The sequence below is a fragment of the Dasypus novemcinctus genome, chromosome 30 (assembly GCF_030445035.2).
Source record: "Dasypus novemcinctus isolate mDasNov1 chromosome 30, mDasNov1.1.hap2, whole genome shotgun sequence".
Classification (NCBI taxonomy): Eukaryota; Metazoa; Chordata; class Mammalia; order Cingulata; family Dasypodidae; genus Dasypus; species Dasypus novemcinctus.
Window position 1 is genome coordinate 45,145,554 of NC_080702.1, and position 24,652 is coordinate 45,170,205.

General features: G+C 37.7%; 2 protein-coding genes across 2 annotated transcripts; both read right to left on the reverse strand.

Annotated features, from left to right (window-relative positions):
- Nucleotides 1-363: 363 nt before the first annotated feature.
- On the reverse strand, nucleotides 364-1,332 carry LOC101445901 (olfactory receptor 7A10-like). The gene has a single exon (XM_012518329.3). The coding sequence runs from the start codon at nucleotides 1,330-1,332 to the stop codon at nucleotides 364-366; it is 969 nt and encodes a 322-aa protein (XP_012373783.1).
- Nucleotides 1,333-22,344: 21,012 nt separating this feature from the next.
- Nucleotides 22,345-24,050, reverse strand: LOC101446343 (olfactory receptor 7A10-like). Its single transcript, XM_004475358.3, has 2 exons — nucleotides 23,140-24,050; nucleotides 22,345-22,372 (listed from the first exon to the last, which is right to left on the reverse strand). The coding sequence occupies exons 1-2, from the start codon at nucleotides 24,048-24,050 to the stop codon at nucleotides 22,345-22,347; spliced, it is 939 nt and encodes a 312-aa protein (XP_004475415.3).
- Nucleotides 24,051-24,652: the final 602 nt, after the last annotated feature.

The following is a 24,652-nucleotide window of genomic DNA, read 5'->3' on the forward strand; positions in this document are numbered from 1 at the left end:
TTGTCAATATGTATCTACAAAATTGATTTGATACTTTTAAAAAAAGTGGTTGCTTTGTCCTAGCAGCAACTGCAGTACACCTTCATCCTTCTGGTATCTCTGACAATTTTATAAATACCAAATTATGTGTCTTAACTAGTTTGCTTCTGAAAATTCAGGCAACTGTTTCTGCCTTTAATACTGATTCTAGAGAATACAATAAGAGACACTATTTGATTCAAAATAAAAAATGGAAGAATGATGTGGATTTGATAAATAACATTTAAAGAAGTAGAATGCTAAAAATTAGGCAGTTAACATATTTTTTCTATACACTAATGAGAGTATCTAAATTTCGATCTCTCAGTGTTTCACCTGTGTTAATCATGGGCATTTTTCTAAATTTGATGCAAATAATCCTTTCATAGAAAGAGTGCTTGTCAACTTTTTTAAGGCAAGCTTTATGTCCTTGTTTCTAAGACTATAGATAAAGGGGTTCATCATGGGAGTGACCACCGTGTACATCACTGAGGCTACTGCATTTGCCCTTGAGTTTTGGGTAGCAGCAGAGCTAAGATACACCCCAAGACATGTACCATAAAACAAGGAAACTACTGAGAGGTGAGACCCACATGTAGAAAAAGCTTTATGCTTTCCCCCAGGTGTTGAAATTCTCAAAATTGAAGATACAATCTTAGAGTAAGAGAAAAAGATTCCAGTGAGTGGAATAACACCCAGAAGTCCAAATGAAAAATACAGCACTAATTCATTGAGGAAGGTGTCAGAACAAGCAAGTTGGACAACCTGATTAATTTCACAGAAAAAATGGGGGATTTCCAACACTGTACAAAAAGACAACTGCAAAACCATTAAGCCATGTAAAAGAGAGACTAAAACACTCAATAACCAGCATGCCAGGAGAAGGAGGCCACAGAGCTGTGGGTTCATGATGACTGTGTATTGCAGAGGGTGACAGATGGCCACAAAGCGGTCATAAGCCATCAAAGTCAAAAGGTAGTTATCTAATTGTCCAAAAAGCATGAAAAAATACATCTGGATGATGCAGGTTTCATAAGTTATAATTTTACTTTCTGTCTCGAAGTTCAGCAGCATCTTTGGGATAGTGGTAGAGGTGAAACAGATATCTGTAAAAGACAAGTTAGAGAGGAAGAAATACATGGGTGTGTGGAGGTGGGAGTCTGAGATGATGGCCAGGATGATGAGCAGGTTACCAATGAAGGTGACCATGTACATAATTAAGAACAGTCCAAAGAGAAATGGCTGCACTTCAGAATCTTCTGAGAGACCCAGGAGGATAAATTCTGAAACATGTGTTTGATTTTCTGGTTCCATGTAGCTGATGATACTACTGGAAAAGAGAGCAGAGAAATGAAGATTTAGCCACAAGCAGGTAGCAGCAAATTATCATAACTTCTATAGTTTGCAAACTCATTAAGTTAATGATTTTTATTAGATAGATAGATAGATTGATAGATAAATATATAGAAAGACAGATAATATGTAGAACCCTTTACCTGAATATACCAGGGAAAACAAATACTCCATCTCCTTCATGCTATTTCTAACTTGCTATCCTTGTCCATAATTGTAAACATTTTCTCACAGCAATACTTTACATTAAACATTGTTTTAGAATTGATTATAATCAGTAAACATTTTGACTGCTCATTTTGTACCTTGTGAAGAAAACTTTGGGGTAATGGATATTAGTGATGTTTGCACAATATTCTGAATATAATTGATATTACCAAATTGAATACTTGAAAATGAATAAAAAGGGAAATATTAAGTTATATAGAAATTATTACAATAAAAAGATGAAAGTAATTAATTAAATGATTAGAGATAATCTGGTTTAAGTTACAATAGACTCAGTATTATAAAGATGCGATTTCTTTCCAATCTGATCTTTTTAAAAAAAGAAATCTAGATCACACTTAATGTTCCATTAAAAAATATAAGAGTTTCCCATATACCCCAATCCCTATACTTCCTAATCCTCCCAAATCAACAAGTTCTTTCATTAGTGCAGTGCATTAATTGTATTTGATGAATACATTTTGGAGCACTGCTACACAGCATGCGTTACAGATTGTGTTGCAGTTTACAGGTTCTCCCAATCCATTCAGCCCAACCTGCTCTTATGTTCAATTCGATCCACTTCCAAATGCCAGCAAATAATTTTTAGGATATTGACAATCTAATTCTAAAATTTACATGGAAAGATAAAAACATAGAAAGCTAATATAATACTAAAGAAGATAATGGAAGTTTTAGGAAATATTTTACAGGATACTACCTGGGTAGCCTAAATAATACTGAAGAACAAGAGTGTTCTTCACACTAACTGCTATCAAGATATACTATAATAAAGTGATTAAACACTATTGCCTTGTTGAAATAAACACATAACTAATGTTAGAGAGCCGAGAAATAGAGCCACACAAATGCAGTCTGGTTATCTGTGACAATGAGAAAAGTCAATTCAATGGAGAAAGAATGGGCTGTTTAGCAAATTTTGCTGGAACAGTGGCAAGCAAATGTGCAGACTTAAAGGAAATCAGATGTAGATTGTATATATTTCGCAAAATTAAATCAATGTGAATGACAAAATTATATGTAAAATGTGAAGTATGAAATTCCTAGAAGGAAACATAAATGAAAATCAAATGTCATTGGTTTGTTGATGAGTGTTTAGTTATAGCACCCAAAGGACTATGCATGATAAAAGAAAATGTGTAAGTTATACATTATCAAAATGCAAAACATCAGTTCTGTGAAAGTCATTGGTAAGGGAATGAAAAGAGAATCAATAGACTTGGGGAAAATATTTGCAAAACACCTATAAATTATTTGTATTAAAAATAGAACATTTAACACAAAATAATAAGAATGCAGAAAGCCTTTTAAAAATGGGCAAAATATCCAAGCAGAATCTTAACCAAGAACATGCATAATTGTCAAATAAGCATATGTCAAAAGATGCTCAAAATTATTTGTCATTAATGAAATGCAAAATTAAAACTGAAATGATATATTATCACATGCTTTTTAAAATAAACACCTAAAAAAAGGACAGTACCAAATGATCATGATGATATGAAGCAATATGAGTCTCATTCATTGCTAGTGAAAATACGAAATGTACCAAATGTTACAGACAGAAGACAGTTTAGCAATTTCTTTTAAAACTAAACCCAATTTTACCATACAACCCAGCAATTGTCCTCATAGTTATAGATGGAGCTTATTTGAAAACACATATGAATTTTTACAGGATTTTTTTATACTCTCCAAAACCTGAAAGCAATGAAGTTTTACTTCAGTAGATGAGCAGATAAACACACTGTGCTGTATCTCTAAAGAGGAATATTATTCAGTGATAAAAATGAAACAGTCCATCCTGCCACAAAAGAATGGCTGAATCTCAAATGATTCATGTTAAAGAAACTACCTTAAAAATGCATTTATATATATATTCAATTACATGACCTGGAAAAGGCAGAACAACAGAAAATAGAATAGTGGTGAGGGACTTAGGGGGAGAGGAGGAGGGTTGAAAAGGTGAAGCATACAAGAAGTGTTACATGTGTGAAAATATTCTGTACAATACTATAATTGTCAAGCAATGATATTGTGCACTAGTAAAAACAAATTGAACATGACAATACAAGGAGTAAATGTTAATATATGAAGAATATATATTTAATAGTTCAAGAGAATTCTATGATCAAATGCAAAATGTTCAAAAACAAGCTAACTGTATTACAATGTATGATATACACTCTTGGGAGTTCATGCAGGAAAAAAGCTGCTGAAATCGTAATACTGGATAGAATGGAGTCTGTAAAATGAAGTGAATGGACACTGCGTGTAAGTGCTGTACTCTAGTTGTAGAGTTATATCCCCCATGATTTGGGTTAACAACTCTTCTAATTTTATATATGTTCACTGATATCAAGCAGTGAAGTAAATGGATAACAGATGGAAGGAATGTGTTTCTCACTGTGGCATGGGAGGTTACAGATAAACAAAGGGAGGAAGCCAGAGTGTAAAATGTGGTAATGGTTTAGAGGTAGACACATTAGTATGAACTTGTGAATGTGAATAGAGATAGAGAGGCTTGCACATTGAAATATTTAGATATATGTGTATTCACAGGATAGTGCACATACATATATTTCCTCACAGTCTCCATGGGTATAATCAGTTGCATGGTGCATATAAATCACAAACATTGGACAGTAACACAATTCTCTAAGAAGAGTCTTCTCTCTGTAATAACTGATTGCAGGGTTGCAAAAAGAATTGTACAAGAAGGGCCTGGATAGCTTGCAATACAAGAAATTAAACAAGAGCTAAAATAAAACCCCCAATTGTAGGTATAATATCAAATGTACCCAGGGCATGAAGGAAAGAGCCTCTATGGCTAAAATTGAAAGAAACAGAACAAGAAAAATGTTGTATTGTTGTATTACAACCCAAAGTATAAAATAAATGTCATGTAAATACTGATATAAACAAATAGTTGATTAAATAACTAAGAGGCAACTACCCATGCAGAAGAATTGCAATAATTTATGTAGACATTGCCTGCTCAAGGATGTGGAGCATAAATTCACTCCTGAATGTGGGCTTCACATAGCGAATTGTTTTCACAGGTGATATAGGGAAAGGTGGAGAACTGAGGAAATTTTTTGTAGGGGAACCCCAAAACAATGTTGATCAAAGTTATAATGGAAGGTGATAAATCATGTTGATAAGATGCAACCTGGATATAATTCAATGAAAATGGCACTTTATCTCTGGAGTCTTCCTTCCAAAAATAATTCTAATCTAGGTTTGAGAAGAACATCATACTAATTCCAAATGAGGGAAACATTTAAAAAGACCTGTCCCAGACTTCTCAAAACTATCCAGTCATGAAAACTGGGGAGAGTCTGAGAAGTTGTCCCCATCACAAAGGAAGTAAGAATTTATGTCAAGTAAATGTAATTTTTGTTGTGGGAAACTGGCTTATCTGTTCCCTATTTGTTGCACTTGTCCCCAGTTATTGTAAACATTGCCATTCTGATGAGGAACACCTGCTTTGGAGTTCCTAATAAAGATGATGTGGAAACTAGGGTCGAGGCTCTTAGTTCCTGAAGCTGTGAGCCCCCTGGTTCCATCCCTGTTTCCTCTCATGTTTCTCTTTGTCCTTTATTTCTGTAAGTTCTGATTCACCTTTCCTTCAAGCAAACCTATTGCTGAGCTGGTCCTCAGCAACAGGCGCCCAGTGTGGGGCCCGAACAGAGGAAGGCTCATTTGGGTGAAACTAAAATTTGGTGTAATGGCATAAAGCCCTGATTGGCACAGAAAGCATTCCAAGTCCTCAATAAGTAAGGACACTCGGGTGTGGTTTTGCAGGGTTATGATTGGAAACAGAGAAAGTTCAACAAAATATCACCCATATGTATGTCTCTTGAAACAACTTCTAAAAGGAAAAGGAGCTAAGGTCACTGAGTCTTGTATTTTGGAAATCTTACAGGTTACAGAACAATATTGCCTAACAATAGGGAGTTTAGAATTAGGAGACTGGGAAAAAATGAGAAAAGTGTTAGAAAAATTACCTGTATGAGGTGTTCTGCTCCTATTACTATCTGGCCCATTTTGATTATAATTAAATCTGTTTTAGAACCTTTGCAAACAGAAGAGGATTAAGATAGAGAATGTGAGGAAATTCCTCCCAACGTCCTGCCTTCATCCCCCGCATTAACTGACTTTAGAAAATCATTTTCCCACAACAATCATTATTTTGTATGGGAGTTGGCAATAATAGGAAAAAGGGTTGAGCAATTTTGGAGACTCTTTCTACTATTCTTGAATTTTTAAATACATTTCATAAAGTTCTAAATGATAATTTATTAGAAAATAAAATTACAGATGAAATGTAAAATCCTAGGTGTATCGAACTCCAAGTCATTCCAAACACAATTCCATGTCTTGGACGACAATATCACACTGCTGAGAGTCTGCCATTCTTTGTCAATTAAAACAGAATGATGAAGCCATTTCATAAAGTAATTGAATAAAACAATGAATATAAAATGTCTTGCATATGCCTAGATTTAATAGGGAATATTTTAAAATGTTGATTAAACCTCACTCAGACTCAACCCCAAATTTCCTTCTCCATGTTTACTGTGCTGTTTCCAGTCCTCATCATCTCTCTGGTGTTTTGACAACAGAAATATTCACATGACCCAGAGAGAGCTTTTGACAGGGTAAGGCTTTTCATGAACAAAATCTTCTTAAACTGCTGCATTAATGCTCCAAAAACTTCAAACATGAGGATACATATTGGAGACAAAACACAAGGCTCTCTGTTATGTGGCTACTGCCAAACTTGTCTGACTCATTTTCCACTTTTCCCTCCCTTTCACTTCAATGATCATCAAATAAATGAAGTATTTTTAAAATTTAATTTATTTATTTTACATGTTACATTCAAAAAATATGAGGTTCCCATATACCCCACATCCCCCTCACCCCACTCCTCTCACATCAACAACTACTTTGATGACTGTGGCACATTCATTGCATTTGGTGAATATATTTGGAGCACTACTGCACCACATAGAGAATAGTTTACATTGTAGTTTACACTTTCCCCCATCCATTCAGTGGATTATGTCAGGATATATAATTTCCAGCATCTGTTCCTGCAATGTCATATAGGACAAGTGTAAGTCTTGAAAATGTCCCCACATCACATCTCTTCTTTGCTCTGTCTGCCCTCAGCAGCTACCGTGCTACATTTTCCACATCAATGCTACATATTCTTCCATTACTAATCACAATAGTTCCATAGTAGAATATCAGTAAATCCATTCTAATCCATATTTTATTCCTCCATCCTATGTGCCCTGGAATGGTGCTTTTAAAACCTCACCATACCATAAGGTTGGATGATCCCACATTGTTGTCCCTGTCCTTTCTTCTTGTTCTGGTTCTAACAAATTGTCCTCCTGACTTACTCCAATTCCTACTTCAATCCTCAGTACAACTGTCAGCTTCCTTGTGAAGTTTTCACTAACCTCTACAAGGTTCATCCAAAGATTTGGATCCACTTCACCAAGATTTCCAGACATCTCAGGATATTGCATGTACTCACTTGAATATGCCTTATGCTTTGGAGATGTAATTTCCTTGATACAAAGAAAAATGACATGTCATTTTTTTTATCCCAGCATGATATTTAGTGCCTGCCTTGAAGTATTTGCTGACTAAATGCTGAATGTCTAAAAGAAGAATTGAATGAATGTGGTTATAGAGATAGTTCCTATAATTGTAGAATAAAAAGAAATAGTGAAACAAGGAAAATGCTGCTGAAAGAAGGAAATCCAGTGAATGAGTGCCAACTAATTTTTCCTTGAGTCTAAGTTGAGACTGAGAGCCTAGACAGATTGGAAAAAATTATTTTCTGTACTCATTATCTCCCTCCAGAATCAGACTTTTAAAATAGGCAGGGCATTGTATACTTAAGCTTGCTTTACATAGGTACCAGGTTGCTGCCCTAAAATTACTACCAATAAAAGAGTTCATAGAGTCATAATAAATTTACCCAGCACCTGTGAAGATTCTGAGACTCAAAGTGAAGTTATCGGAGATGGGTCTTATTTCACCAATGCAGATTCTTCCTCAACTGATGGATGAAGTTGGAAACCATGCTCCCAGGAATAGCAGAGAGATGGAACCACTCATGAGAACTCTAGAAGACACAATTGTGTTTTTCCATCACCAGAGATAAGTAAAGAAGACTAGGGATATTGTAGCTGAAGCATTTAGAGTTTCTATACCTTTAGAGATTTAATTCCCATGAGCATCATTAATGAAGTATTCTTTTATCACTCTAATCCCTGAGATTTTAGTTATATAATGAATATCTCTGAGCACTGCTGTACCTATGGTCATTGGTCCACATCAGAGCCCACACTATCCCACAGTCAAATCAGTGGGCCATTGGAGGACATACTATGTATGGTAACTGTCCCTGCAGCACCACCCAGGACAACTCCAGATCCCGAAAGTGCCCCCACATCACATCTCTTCCTCCCATCCTCTATCCCCAGCAGCCACCACTGCCACCTTCTCAACACCAATGCCACCTTTTCTTTGAATACTAATCACAATATTTCATGAATAGAATATCAATAAGTCCACTCTAATCAATACTCTATTCCTCCATCCTGTGCACCTTAGAATGGTTGTGCCCACTCCACATCTATATCAAGAGGGGGCTTAGAGTCCACATGGATGTTGGATGCAATTCTCCTGCTTTCAGTTGTAGACACTCTTGGCTCCCTCATGTGGTGGTTGACCTTCTTCAACTCCATGTCGGCTGAATGGGGTAAGTCCAATAAACCAGGGTGTAGGAGTTGCAAGTCTGTTGAAGCTCAGGGCCTGGCTATCACATGGTCAGTCCAGAGATTCAGGTCCCCTGGGTATACAGTAAAACCCAGGACCAACTACATTTCCAGTAAAGTAACAGGAGAGACTTGTGGACAAAGATCACATCTGCGTCCAGCTCCAACACATAGAAACACAAACTCCAAAGTAGGGCTAACTGACATGGACCCTATTCCTCTCAGGGGTTGGAGCAACAGTATGCCTAATAAGCAGATAAAGGAAAGCTATAAGTTTCTCCTCTGCTGCATTCTGTTATCTTGTAACCTCTCAGGCTGGACATCACATGGATGTGTTTTGGGCTTCTGATTCTGTTTCCAGGCCTGATGCCTGACTCTCTCTTCCTGTCTTGTGTAGGAATAGAGCTTTATTCTCCATCAACAACCACCCAGGTAGGAATTTTTACTTCTGCTGAAAGACCAAGTTACAGAGTGTATCCAGGACAGTCAAAGAGACCAGTGGATCCTAAAGGAAAAAAATCAGGGTGTATGGAAGCCAAGAGCTTGTAATTGAGCTCATCTGGGAAAAAATCCAGCCTTGTCCAGTGCTAAGAGATCTTTGCAATTGTTTTCCAGCTTGCTTAGTTAATGAATTTTTTTAAAATTATTGTGTTAAAAAAGGTTTATCTATTTGATTCTGTAAAGCAGGACACATTGTGGATGAGTAAGAGATGGGAATGGAAACCCATTTAAAAGAGAGAAGAAAGACAGTGTAAAACAGTTCCAGGAAAAGTTCAATATCTAGCCAAGGAAATTTGTGGTTAAGTGGCAATAGGGAAGCAGGTATTAGCAGAGGCAGAATGTACAGTGATTGAGGCAGTGTTTTATGTTTTGTTTTGTTTTTTACATTTAAGATGAAGTACATTTAAGCAAGTGCATTTATTTATGAGAAATATCCAATCCAATGGAGGTAGATAATTCCTGTTAACATCATTTCATGAGACATATACTCTCATATTGTATAGTCACTTAAAAAGTTTGTTTCTATTTTAAGGGATGGAATGGATATACTAAAACTTTTAATTGTCAATATGTATTTTTTCAAGATAAGGCTTTTACTGCAAAATTGTTCAAAAGTCACACAGCAGTACTTCGTTCAAGGCATTGCAAAGCACACCTCAGTTTCAGAGACTCACCGACTACAACAGTTTATTTCATAAAATAACATTTTTAAAAGATTGTGAGTCCCTGCCCACTCAGGGACTTGGGCACTTATGGCTCTGATCAAGCCAAATTTGTGATGGGGCCTGAAAACTGACTCTGGGGAGTGGGGATAAGTACTTATTTTCAAGTTTAAGAAGTTTGGTGTTATGGGCACAGGCTTGCACCAGCAGGGGTATCTGAGCTCAAATAATATAAGAGCTCTCTCCTATAAAACAGAGCCTGGACACCATTCCACAGTGCCACTAGGAATAGTTCCATTCCATTTGGTGAGATAGGTGTGAAGCCAAATTAATGAAATGTGGGAGGTTTACCATATGGATAATGGACACCCTGGGTTTGAAGTTTCAGCAGGAGCAATTCCAAACTTTCTTAAACCTTCAATAAATTAATCTCTCTTCTCTGTCCTCTTACTCATTTCCTTGAAACACTGACTTCCTGGTTCACCCTGAACATTTGAAACAAGTCATTCACATGGGTCTTAGTCCTAGAAATTCTCTCTGCTTGGCACAGACTTCCACTTACGTCCTTGTGGTTCCTGCCTTCTCTTACTTGAGTTGCTTCTTCGAATTTTACGCTGTATATTGAAATATCTTGAACAATGAAAGAAAAATAGCACTCTTACTTCACTCTGTTTTTACCTGCTTTCTTTTTCTTAAAGTAACTTAAATTAGCTGATTTATAATAACATTACATTTTTTATTCCCAACCATTCTTTCACTTCAGGATGTTGGGATGTTTAGGTTACAGCGTTGTGGACTCATTGCATAAATGATCATTGCTCTTTTAATTTATTATTTTAAATGGAATAACCCTAGAATTTTTAATTTAATTTGATGTTCACTATGATTTAGGATGTATTAATTCATGTCACATTAACTTTAATATATTTAGTTCTTATTTACATTAGACAAGTTTTTTTACCATTATGAAAAAGTGTTCAATGACTTATTAACTATTTAGAATAACATAAGGTTAGACTGTATCTTTCAATAATCAAGTAAATTTCAAATGAATATGAAATAAGAGAAAATACTAGTTGTTAGAAGAAAGTACAGATGAACATATTGATACTTAAATTTGTGCATAGATACAATCTTAAAAAATAGAATTTTCTGAATATAAAGTCTGTCAGAAATAGGAGAGGAAAAGAAGAAAAATTGGGAGATCATATTGAAAAACTCAAAAGAAAAATACCATGCAGTAAAAACAAAATGAACAAAACCATTCACTCAAATCTCCTAATTATTAAAAGCAGAAAGATTATTAATTTTATAAGCAAAAACAATATTAGATATTGACAAATCACTTAGGAGTTGTACATGAGGTTATAACAGGAAAAAAATTCATCATACTATTATTGCATGAAAGTGAAATTAAAAGATGTCATCTTCACTAAAGGATTTAAAAGTTCTTTTTTTAAAAAGTATTAAAAAAATGCTACTGGGTGGGAAAAATTAACAGTCGTATACTGCTACAAATAAATAATTGGTCTTCTGCTGTGGGATGGAGAATTTAAAATAGCCTACAGTTATTCTATAAGGTAAAAAAATGCAACAGTATACTCTAAATTGTTAGAAGTGATCACCTCCAAGTTGTAATGTTAACCTTGATTATTAGATTCATTTACTTTGAATCTGTTTCTCAAAAGCAGATGAACACATATGCATTCTAGTCTCAAGAAATGAAAACTTCAAAAGTTTGACAATGTAATTGAAAAAAGTTCCACAAAACAAACCTCGTGCAGGGGGATCTGAAGCCCAATGGTTAAATGACCTAATCATACTGGATACTTCTTGGCCATATCTGGGACACAATGACAGAATAACTGCACTCAGCTTCCAGGGACTGAACTTGATCCCATCCCAAATGACCCATATGCCAACTGCTCAGTATATGCAACATGATAGGTATTCCGGTGTAAGAGCCAATCATATATTCTGATCAGGGTAATGTAAAAGCAGCTCCCATGTAAACAGAGGAGTGGAGAGAACAAAGGAAGCTTAAAGGAAAACGAGAAAGAGAAAGAGCAGGGAAAGGTGGAAAAGAGCATGGAATATTTCAAAATGCATAAACTCCCCATGGCTCCACAGGCTTTATTCTTTGCAAATGGCCTTGAATCCCTCAATCTGGCATAGGATCAAGGACCCAACATTTGGCACAGCCAGTATGAGGTTCTGGGCATGGTGTGTGGATCTTCAGCCCAGGTCTACCTGACAGTGCATGATGGGAGTGTGTTGTGTTCCCCTTCTGGTCTTTGGTATTTTGTGGCAGTGATTCTCCTGTAATGGACCACTGGCAAACACATGGGAAGTGTGAGATGCCCATAGGGTTCTGATGTCAACTATGGAAAGGGGCAGAACCCTGTTGCTCTCTCATTGAGCACCAGTTAGGGGCAGTTTATACCACACTTCAGGCCTGTGAAGTGATTACAGGATCACAATGAGTCCTAGTATGACCATCCCTCCCTGTGGCAGAATGGGTACTTTAGTAGTTGAATGCCCCCAGACCTGGGTTTTCCACAATGACTAAGTGCGGCGGCTTGCTCGGTCGGTAGAGGTGGGGTCTGGCTGCGGACGAGGGGTCGGTCCAGCTTAGGACGAGGGGTCAGTTCCACTTGGGACGAGGGGTCGGTCCCACTTGGGACGAGCGGTTGGTCTGGCAGCAGACGAGGGGTCGGTCTCACAGGGGTTGCACGGTTCGGCTGACGGGGTCGCCCGGCGAAGCCAGCGACGAGGGGGTCGCCCGGAGAAGCAGGCGATGAACTGAGGACAAGGGAGGCCAGGCCCTTGTCGGGGGCTCTCAGGACTGGAGGGCGCACGGCAGAAGAACTACCGCGGAGAAAAGGTAAACACGCAAGTCCACTTTATTGAGGGAGAAGCAACAGTTTTATAGGGGCTGGGGAAGGCTGATTGGTCGAAGCCACGCCCTGTTCTGATTGGTTGCTGGAGAAAGGTCAGTGGGCGGTACTGGATGGGGGAGGGGTGGTGATTAGGGATTGGCTGTTGCTGTTGCTGGGGGAAGGGGCAGGGTTTAGGGATTGGTGGCTGCTGTTGCTGGGGTGGAGGGCAGACTTGAGTTTCCCGCCCACGCCTGGCTGTTGCTGCTGTCGGGGGAGGGGAAAAGGGCAGACTGGAATTTTCTGCCCTGCGCCTGTGCAGGGAGAAAGAAGAAGAAGGGTGCCGCCCCACAGGCATCCTGTGGCGCCATCCCGGAGGAGGGGCGGCCGCGGAAGCATGGCTGCCGAGAAGGGGAGACCTGAGGGCACTCTGCGCCCATGCCGAGCTCCCTTCAGGGGTGGCGGTGAGTCCGACCGGCCACCCTATTATGGGGGCAGCGGCTTGGCCTGCTGCGGCCGCTTCCCTGCCAGGCCAGCAAACCACACTTCAGCCCGAGTGGTGACCGCAACTAAGTTGGGTTCATATCTGAAACAGCAGCCAATGGCGAGTACTAGTCCCCTGTCTGTACAGTTGCAGGAAGTGTTAGGAACAATAGAGTGTTGAATTGGCCCCTCAGCCAGAGGGCTTTCTGTTCCACAGGCTTTAAAGCATAGCCAGTACAAGGATGGAATGAACACTATACCTGCTGGTGCCTGGTATACAAATGGGTCCAACAAAGGCATAGTGGTGTCTTGGGCCACTGTAGGGAGCTGAGTGAATACATAAGATATCTGATTTGAAACCAGATTTTGTCAAAGCAGCCAATACGCTGAAATGAGAGCCGTGTGGCTAGTTATAATGCATGAACCCAGCACTATTACTATGTGTACAAAGTTGGGCCATGTAAAAAGGACTAACTTTATAGCTGCCCCAGTGGGAACAGCAAGAATGGGTGTTCGGTAAAAGACCTCTCTGATCAAAAAATTTGTGGAAAGACTTGTGTTGCAAAGAACAAGAATGTAGCATACTTTTTCTCATGTTGCAGGGCAGAAACCTCTCATAAGCCCAGGAAATGACTCTACAGACATTCTAGCACAAGTAAGAACTTTATAACCTTACAACAGTTGGATGGGCCACTTGGTTACATAGACACATGGATCATGTGGGCTCAAACGCCCTGCAGATAGCCAGGTGATACAGCATCCCATTAACAACTGGAGATATAATGAAAACATTAACAGGCTGTGAGCTATGCGCTAAACAATATCCATGCAGACAGTAGGTTCTGATGAAAGAAGGAGTTGTAAAGTAAGGAGATAGACCCCCTTGAGTTATGGCAGGGAGATTAGAGTGGACCCTTGCCCTCTGATAAAGGATATAAGCTCCTGTTCACAATTGTGGCTACTAAAACAGGTTTAGTTTTTGACTTCCCATTCCAAATAGCCACCCACAAAAGTACCATTATGGCATTGAGTATTTTAAGTGCCCAGGATGGGCATTCTCTTGCAGTGTGGAGTAACAGAGGAACCAATTTTACAGGTTCCAAAGTGGAAACCTGTGCAAAAATGAAGGCACTGATTGGCATTTGCATGTTCCATATCAAACTTAAGATGCAGGCATGACTGAACAGTATAATGGTTTATTAAAGGACAAATTACACATGATGTCTACAAGGGAGCTGACTTGCAGATGTGGACTACCCAACTATTGTGGGCAGTACACCTTATAAATAAGCAGCCATGTTGAATGGGGCAGTCACCCCTAGACTTGGTTTTACAGGGATGTGATTTACCCTTGCCTGTAATAATGAACACCTCAGACACTTGAATTTCCTAAAGTTTTAAATGGAACATTGGTATTGCCTGTCCCCCCTGTCTTGGGGTCCAAACAAACAGTGTTGTGGTATGAATATGGCCATGGACTGTTGTAATTGAAGTCCCCACTTGGAGAACCATTGTGTTAACATATGGAGTGGGTGTGAAGAAGGCATTAGCCATGACACCATGGGTTTGTAAATGGCCATCTGAGGTATGACTTGTACTGCCTGAAACCTCAAGGGGAACCATTCTGAGGGTAATTTTTTCTTGCAAATATAGTCCATACCATTGCTCCCAATGGAGCTATCCCCTTTGTAGTAGAGTTTAGTGTAGGGAGACAAGGAATGGAAATCCAGACCAGAGCAGTCACCAGAGCCTGCCACCATTCTGCCCCAGATGAAGTGGTCTCATGTATATAGCCTGAAGGATGTGATTTACCTCTCATGGTAACTTTAGCTGTACTGTCTTTCCGCTTAGGGTGACAACAGCCAATACTGTACTGTCAGGATCTCATACCTATGCCCATGTTCACAACATAACCCAGTGCTACATATGCACTGACCTGCCAGCAGAAGGAGCAGGAGGCATTCCATGGACCATTGCCCTGGTGACTGAGGCTAATTGAACATGTCTTCAGACAACTGACCTGTCCACACCAGAGTGGGAAACAATATGAAGACAACCAGAAGCACCACTCCACAGAAATATGGAAAATACCCACCCCCCAGTGGATAATTCTATCTATAATGCCTGGGGGGGCAGGGGTTCAGATGAGCATGAAACCTTAAGGGAAATAGTAACCCAGTGCATTGAACAACATGCCAATGATTCCCAGAGAACAGCAGGATGGACCAATGTTTTCTTTGTCATCATACTGTAGTCAATAATCAAACTGAACATTTTGGATCCATTTAGAAATGAGCTGTGTTATTTGGCATTGGTTTTGTAATTTCCTAGGTTATGTTTTGCTGTGCCTTATATTGTTGCAGTGGCCTTTGGGTCAGGGGTGCAGCCTTGTGGTGATAAGCCTCTAAGATGCCAGCCATTTAATGGGTGGAATGTAGGGGGTACTAGAGCCTAATAGTTAAGTGGTCTAAGTGTTCTGGATACTTCTTTGATACATCAGATATGCAGTGACACAGCATAACTGCTTCCTGGATCGACTTCATCCCAACTGACCTATGCACCAGCTAATCAGTATATGTAATATGAGAGGTATTACACTGTAAGAGCCAATCCCATTTTCTGATAGTACTGACATAAAAGCAGCTCTCATGTAAACAGAAGAGTGGAAAGAACAAAGATAGGTTAAAGGAGCAGGAGCAGAAGAGAGAGCAGAGGCAGGGAAAGAGCATGGAATAAACTCAATATGTATAAACTCCCCACAGCTCTCCCTGCTTTCTTCTTTGCAAATAGCCCTGGCTATACTACTCTGACTGGGGGCTTCAGACCAAACATTTGCTCTACAGACATGTACAATAATATGGTTTCAGTGATTGCACAAATTTTCTCTATTTTTCAGAGTGAATGATGTCCCCCACAAAAGATAAGTTAAACTCCTAACCTCCAGGCCTCTGTACCTGAAATCACTTGTAAATAGGACCCTTGAAGATGTTACAATTATTCTATGTAGGGTCTCATTTCAAAATATGATCTACACAGACTCTATTTGCATGAGGCCAAATTATATCACAGTGGGCTATAATCCATAATTTTAGGTTCTTTATAAGTAAATGAACACAGACAGAGTCAACTTAAGTAGAAAAAAGAAGAAACCAGAGATGAGGCAGATGGCCATGTGGCAGAGGCAGAGATGCACATGAGGCAGCCCTAAGGATTGTTGCTACAGGTCCTGGGAGGAAACTCTTCCTGCAGAGACCTTGATTTTGGACTTCTAGATTCAAAGTTGAGGTGGAAAAATGCTTATTGTTTCTGCCAACAAGCCTGAGGTTCCTATCACAGCCACTTGGCAAATTAAAATCCACCTTTCTCAGATTCCATCTCTTTTCATTGTGACTCTGTAGATCTCTTCATCTAACTTTGATTCTGGGAAGTACTTAAAGCACTCTCTTTCCTTTGGTCAAGAGTATATGGTGAAAGGGAAGTGCCTCAAGAGGCCTTGTCGTAATTCTTCTTCTGTACCTGGAGCACTAAGTCTGTCATATGAACAATTCCACAGATGGTTTGCTAAAGGATAAAAAAACATATAGATGGAAGGTGAGGAAACTCAGTTGAGGCCAGGTGGGCTTCCATAGGGCCAGCAAAGTCCCCAGTACATAAGAGAAGCAAGACAAGATCAGTGCCACTTCAGGTGACACAAAGCTGATCACACACTCATGAGGTACCTGCTGAGATCAATCAACTCCAGCACTTCGCAGCCATGCAATACTAAAAGCATTATCTTAGCCATCTACTTATGGGACGGCTTGTTGTACATCAACAGCTCACTGATACAATAATAAATGTGAACAGAACTGGGTCATTCAGAAAGATTACTAATCCTTATTTTGAGCGTTCCTACAGCTGTTTAAATACAGCATCCATGATCACCTTGCAATTCAAGTTATTTGCAAATACCTACATTAAAAGGAAACTACCATTAATATTTGTTGTCTGGTATCCAGCAGTATATGCAAGGACATGAGTATTTGTGCAGTAATAAATAATGGCCTGAATGAGAACACTCCATTTCAAGAGGGATTAGACAAGTTTTAAACTCTTGTGCATAGTCATATTTGAACAAATATATAGAAGAAAGCACTGAACAAAAAAGAGTTAAAACAACTGGATTTTAAAGTAAATAAATAGATTAACAAATACCTGCTCTTTGAAATTAATGATGCAGTTTTGAACAAGGAAATATATTCTTTACAGAGGGATCAAAGGATCATATTCGTAGGCAGCCCTGGAAATTTTCAAACAAATCAAAAAGTTGATACAATAAAATAGTATAGTAAATGCAACACATTCCTGTACACAGTAAAGAAAAAAAGACTCCTCAAACATGGACATGAAGCTAGCAATGTCAAGGAGATATTTTTCATCATCAAAAATTGAAAGTTGATCTCATAACACACTGATTGAAATTTTTACTTCATCATATTTGAGGTCAATGATAAAGTAAGTCGAGGTCTAGTAGGATAAGGCAGGGTTGAAATGGTCTGCATCACTCAGTATGAACATGCTCTACAAACATCTTTTCTTAAAAATCATTTTATCAGGTAGTTGTATTAGGAATCAGGAGAAGGTCTTGTGAGTCTTAACAGAGCTACAATTGCCCTCTCTCCTAAAATAAACACAAAGATTATGTTTGGCATTCACCATCAGTTCTACAGGACATGGCGTGCAGTGAGTAGTGTGGACTGGTTCTTAGCAACCAATTCTCCTTTCTTCTGTTTTACACTCCCATAATCCAGAGGAAGGTGAACTAGCATGTGCTTTGCCTATTTAACCAACACTTACAGCAAGAGTGCCCTACTGCCTGGATTACAGAAAATACAGCATATTTGTCAAATCAACCATTTCAATGGAATCTTCTCGATTATACAATGTTCCTGATGATAACAGAAGTATCACCTTTCTTGGTTGGCCTGTTTTTCAGTGTTTTCTATTTCCAGTTACTTGCAAGATATAAATGTAGAATTCTCAAAAATATTCAGAGTACACACTTCCTAAGTTTGTTTGCAACATTCTAAGATTTTTTTTGAAAAAGAGGTTCTACCTGAATAAAATAATCCATACAAGAAATTATTTGATAAAGAACAGGTTAAATAAACACAGATATCCAGGCTAGGAATCTGGGAATTGATATACATGTTATAGCACATGAGAATAAGAATAACACTATTTCCATTGGATAAATGGACATCACAAGTACACATATAACATGGGCAATCCTGACTCACAGTACACTGCTGGAATTCTCCCCTAAAAACACTGCCTTGGGAAAATTTTGTCAAGCTGACTGGTTTATGTGTTAAATTATTCTATTCACAATCATAATCCAAGAAAATTGGACCACATGTCTTCCTTTAATTGTACTGGAAAGATTATAAGTTGTGAGTTATTTTTTAAAGATTTATTTATTTATTTCTCTCCCCTTTCCACCCACCCCCGTCTCAGTTGTCTGTTCTCTGTGTCCATTCACCACATGTTCTTCTTTGTCCGCTTCTGTTGTTGTCATCAGCATGGGAATCTGTGTTTCATTTTGTTGTCTCATCTTGTTGTGTCTGCTCTCCATGTGTGCGGCACCATTCCTGGGCAGGCTGCACTTTCTTTCATGCTGGGCAGCTCCCCTTACAGGGTGCACTCCTTATGCATGGAGCTTCCCTATGTGGGGGACACCCCTGCATGGCAGGGCACATCTTGTGCACATCAGCACTGCACATGGGCCACTTCCACATCGGTCAAGGAGGCCTGGGGTTTGAACTGCAAACCTTCCATGTGGTAGACGGACACCCTAACCACTGGGCCAAGTCTGCTTCCCTAGTTGTTAGTTTTTAATTCTCAGATTAAGGCAAGATCAAAAACCAGAAATCTTCTAGGACTGTATGAGTCAAATCTGTTTTCTCTAAAAACTACAATCAAATGTGGAAATGACTCAATAATTAGAGTCTGAACCTGTGGGTTGATAAATTTCAAAATACGTTGAATTCACAGCTTTGTCAAAGAATATGAAGTGATTTAAAATAAATTACCAGATTATGAGGCAATATCGTCAAACAAATACCACCAATTAGGGTGTGGAATTTTATGGGAAATCTACATATCTATATGATTGTTTTGCCAGTTCACTATTTCTGTAACAAAAATATATTTTTAAAAAAATAGTATGGGTTGGGGGAAAAATACACCAAATGTAAGATGAGGTCTCTAGTTGGTAGTAATATTTTGATGATGCTCTTGCATATTTTGTAACAAATGTTTCAAAACAATGCAAAAAGTTGATGAAGGGATGATATATGAGACCCATGTGTGATGTTATGTATGTTTATTTTGTAAGTTCACAATCTTTACCATACACATATTTTTCATGTGTGTTCATGTATGAATGATATACTTCAATAAAAAAATTTTAAATAAATAACCAGATCACATTTTTTCCTAAGTTAGACACAAGCTCAGAGCAATTATTAATCCCAAAATGCCATTCTGGTTTGCCAGTCAAAAGGATGTCTCTGGGGTTGGTATTGAACGAAATATTAGCCTTTTTCAAGTTCACAAATAAAACAGTAGGTCTCCATAAAAACCATGATAATATTTCCTAATATCTGGGAATAATACTTGAAAAAGTCATAGTTAGCTGTGGATAAAATATTCATTTTACTTTTTTAATGAATTTATTAAATGATATTCATAAACCATATAATCCATCTAAAGTGTATCATTAATGGCATTTGGTATAATTACAGTGTTGGAAACTGAGGCATAGTGGTCTCACAAAGGGAGACATGCTGTTTCCATGGCTACGCTTTTAACATAGGAATGCAGCAATTAAGCCTTTGAGTCAGCAGGACAGAGCTGTCTGGGCAGGGAGAAATAAGAGTAAACACACTTTGTAGTCTGAAAGGAATACTAAATCTTTGTACTTAGAGATAAGTTCTTTAATTTACGAGTCTTGTTAATGGGTAGTTACACTGCTTGTTATCTCAATAGTTTGAGTATATATAATGCCACATGTAGAAAATAAATTTGTCTGAGGAGTGACTACTCACAGACCCCCTGATCCCAGCACTCTTTCTTTTGCTCTTTCTTTCACTCTCTCTTTCGCTATTTCTTTCATTCCCTATACCCTTTGGGTCCAAATCTCCAGCATTACAGAATTGTGCATTCATCACTTCAATCAATATAAGAGCATGTTCATTACTTCAAAAAAGGAAAGAATAAACAACAAAAACAGACAAAATTTGCTTCCCCTTTTAGTCACCTGTCAATCTTGCTACCCTTCTCCTTCCATATATATTTGCTAATCTATTTTCTTCTCTATAATTTATTTGCATTTGCATTTTGTGTAGACAAAGTCTAACAATATAAATTATTTTATTTAATTTCTTTCATTTACTGCACATGCTTTATTTTTTTCATTTATTTATTAAACTGTCTTTTTTTAAAGATACATAGATCACAAAAAATTCCACATTAAAAAATACAAGAAGTTCCCACACATCCCACACACCACCTCCCCATGCCTCACTTGAAGGATGATTATTAATCTATTACTACACATTACAATCCATAAAATATTTTACATATATTTTTGCCCACATATCACCCTGATATCAACATCTTATAACATTAACATATATATTTTTTCTGATTCCTAGATAAACATGTTCATATGTGCACTATTGATAGTACTTATTTTTCACAAGAGTGTTTGCCATGCTATACAGTTCCATGTTTCCTTACTTAGCTTTCTGCTTTGTGATATACACAACCATTGGCTTTCCATTTTAGCCATTATTATACTCAAATAATAGAGTTGATAATTACAAGCACTATGATGTTCTTTCACCATTCCTATGCATTTTCAAATATTTACAAATATACTTTTTAGCAATTCTGTACAGATTAAAACTCAGCTTCCCATTCTCTAATCTCACACTATTTTTTTTGTGACCTTTATTCCAGTTATTAACTCCATGAGTTTGATCATTATATTCATTCATAATTTTGAATCACCCAATATATGTTTTTTTGTGTCTGGCTTGCCTCACTCAAAATAGTGTCATTCAGGTTCATCCATGGTGTCATATTTTTCATGATTTCATTTTTTCTAACAGCTGAATAATATCAATCTCATGCACATCCAATAGTTTATCCTTTCATTAGCCAATACACTCCTACTTTTGACAAATTTGAATAATGCCTTTGTGAATATTATTGTGTAGCTGTCTGTTCGTGTCCCTACCCTCCGTTCTTCCTGATATACACCTAGGAAGGGTATTGCATGTGATGTTGTAGATTTCTATCTAACTTCCTTAGAATCTTCCAAACAGACTTCCACAGTAGCTGTGAAATTCTATATTTCCACAAGTTGTGAATAAGCACGCCTATCACCCCACCTTTTCTCCAACACTTGTTGTTTCCTTCTTCTTTTTTTCAAACTGCGGCCATTCTATTAAGTGTGAAATGAGATCTCATTGTAGCTTTGATTTCAATTTCCCTGATAACTAGTGTTATTGAACATTTTCACATGGTTTTTCACCATTTGTATTTCTTCTCCAGAAAAATGTCTCTTCAAGCTTTTCATACACTTTTTAATTGTATCCATTTGTCTTTGTATTGCTGAATTGTAGGATCTCTATATATCATGGATATTAAACACTTGCTGGATGTGCAATTTCCAAACATTATCTTCCATTTTATAGGCTGACTTTTTATGGTCCTCTCAAAGTACTTTCAGGTACAGACATTTTTAATTTTGAATCGGTCCCATTTATCTAGGGTTTTTTTCCCTTGTTGTTCATGCTGTCAATGTAAGGTTTAAGAGAATCCCACATGCCACACAGTATTGAAAAAGTTACAGTACCTTATCTTCTAGGAATTTTCCTAACCTTCATGCTGAGATCTTTAATGTATTTGGAGATGATTCTTGGGAAGTATGAAAATGGTCCTCTTTCCTTCTTTTGTTTAAGTATATCCAGTTCTCCAAGGCCATTAGTTGAAGAGACTACAATGTCCCAGTAAAGTGGACTTGGTAGGTTTATCAAGACTCAGTTGTCTGTAGGTGTGACGCCTGTTTATGAATGATCAGTTTGATTCCCATGATCAATAATGTCCATCACTATGCCAATAACATGCTGTTTTGACTATAAGTAGCTTGTTAATACACTACAATGCCAGGAAGAATAAAACCTTTGAACTCACACTTTTTTTCTTGGATGTTTATTATGACTGTTTGGGGCCCCTGTACCTTCCAAATAAATTTGGCAATTCACTTTTATAATACTGTAAAATATGCTGTTTGGATTTTAACTGTGAGTGTGTTGAAAATATAAATAAGTTTGCTTAGTTGATGTTTTCATAATATTTATCTTCTAGTCAATTAAAACAGAATATCCTTCCAATTTTATTGACTTTTTATTTCATTTTCCTTTGTTTTTTATGGTTTGTAAATGAAGACTATTATTGTAGGAAAACCCAAGAGAAATTTCCTGAAATATTCTCCCTATCAAAAAATTGTCAAACAGTAACCTTGCATCTGTGGAAGAATCAGAGATTAGGGACATCATCAATGTTTGAATAATCAGGGGTTGTAATGTCTATTACAGTCTCATCTATCTTAAGTTGAATGTGCAGGAGAAAGTTACATATGTGGGGTGTAATGTGTATTATTACTAAATTTATCAGATGATACCTCAAGTTTAGGTATGATCATTTTCAGTCAGTTAACACAAACTTGCAACAATTATAAGTCTTTGATATGACAGATTATTTTTTCACCAAATCCATATAGGAAAGGAGTAATGGCTTTCAACTGGCAGAGACTGAAGTATTCATTCATTATTCCAACAACTACTATAATTATATATGTACCTGGATTAAAATTTTAACTGCTGAAATTTCAAGGAAAAAATTATGTCTTCAATATTGTACTAGGGAAAAGGACAGAGAAATCAAATGATTTAAAGGCAATTGCATTATAAAGAGGTGTTTTAAAGTAAAAAATTAAAGACAGAGAATCCTAGAAATTAGGCCTCTGACCAATTTTTTTCTACACACTGATAAAATTATCTAGATTGAAATCTCCAAGGGTTTGATCTCAGTTAATTGTGAGAAAATTTCTAAACATGAGGCAAAATAATATTTTATAGAGAGAATGTTTCTCACATGGAAAGCTTTTTAAAGGCCTGCTTTATGTCCTTGTTTCTAAGACTATAGATAAAGGGGTTCAGCATGGGAGTGACCACCGTGTACATCACTGAGGCTACTGCATTTGCCCTGGAGTTTTGGGTAGCAGCAGAGCTAAGATACACTCCAAAAATTGTACCATAAAACAAGGTCACTACTGCGAGGTGAGACCCACAAGTAGAAAATGCTTTATATTTACCTTCAGCTGTTGAAATTCTCAAAATGGAAGATATAATCTTAGAGTAAGTGTAAAGGCTCCCAGTGAGTGGAACAAAACCCAGAAACCCAATTGCAAAATACATCACTAGGTCATTGAGGAAGGTGTCAGAACAAGCAAGTTGGACCACCTGATTAAGTTCACAAAAAAAATGGGGGATTTCCAACTCTGTACAAAAAGATAGTCGCAAAACCATTAAGTCATATAAAAGGGAGACCAAAACACTCACTAACCAGGATGCCAGTAGCAGGAGGCCACAGACCTGGGCGTTCATGATGACCATGTATTGCAGGGGGTGACAGATGGCCACGAAGCGGTCATAGGCCATCACAGTCAAGAGGGAGATGTCTAATCCTGAAAATAGCATGAAAAAATACATTTGGGTGAGACAGTTTTCATACGTTATGGTTTTGCTTTCTTTCTGGATATTCAGCAGCATCTTTGGCACAGTGGTGGTGGTGAAACAGATATCTGTAAAAGACAAGTTGGAGAGGAAGAAATACATGGGTGTATGGAGGTGGGATTCTGAGATGATTGCCATGATGATGAGCAGGTTTGCAAAGACAGTGACCATGTACATGGACAGGAACAGCCCAAAGAGGAAGGGCTGCATTTCTGCATCTTCAGACAGGCCCAAGAGGATGAATTCTGAAACACGTGTTTGGTTTTCTGTTCCCATATATACAATGCAACTCCTGGAAGAGACCAGAGAAATGCAAATTTAGACACAAACAGCTATCACCAAATTAACATAAATTTTATAGTCTGTAAATACATTAAATGAATTATTATATAGATACAACTAGTGTACTTAATATGGAAATAATGAGGAAAAAAAGGCTCCATTTACTCTTTTGTTTTAAACTTTCTAACAAGGATTGAACTAGGGACTTCATATATGCAAAGCATGTGCTCAACACTGAGCTACACCCGCCACCTCCTGAGCTACCTCCTGTTTGTCCTGGATGCTATTTCTGACAAGCTGTCTGTCCTTGTTGACAATTCAAGTATTTTCTCATGGCAACACTTTTCACCACAAATTCTGTAGAATTTATTTTTTTCAACAAAAATTTTGATTAGCTCTTTTGTGCCCTGCTTTGAAATGTTGAGGTACTAGATACTGGTGATGGCAGTAAAATATTCTGGGTAATTAATATTACCAGTTGTACATTTAAAATAGGTAAAATTGAAATTTTGAGTTGTGTATAGTTCACTACAATTGAGAGTTTTAAATAACTAATTAAATAATTAGAGCTATTCTGCTTTAGCATTTGTAATACG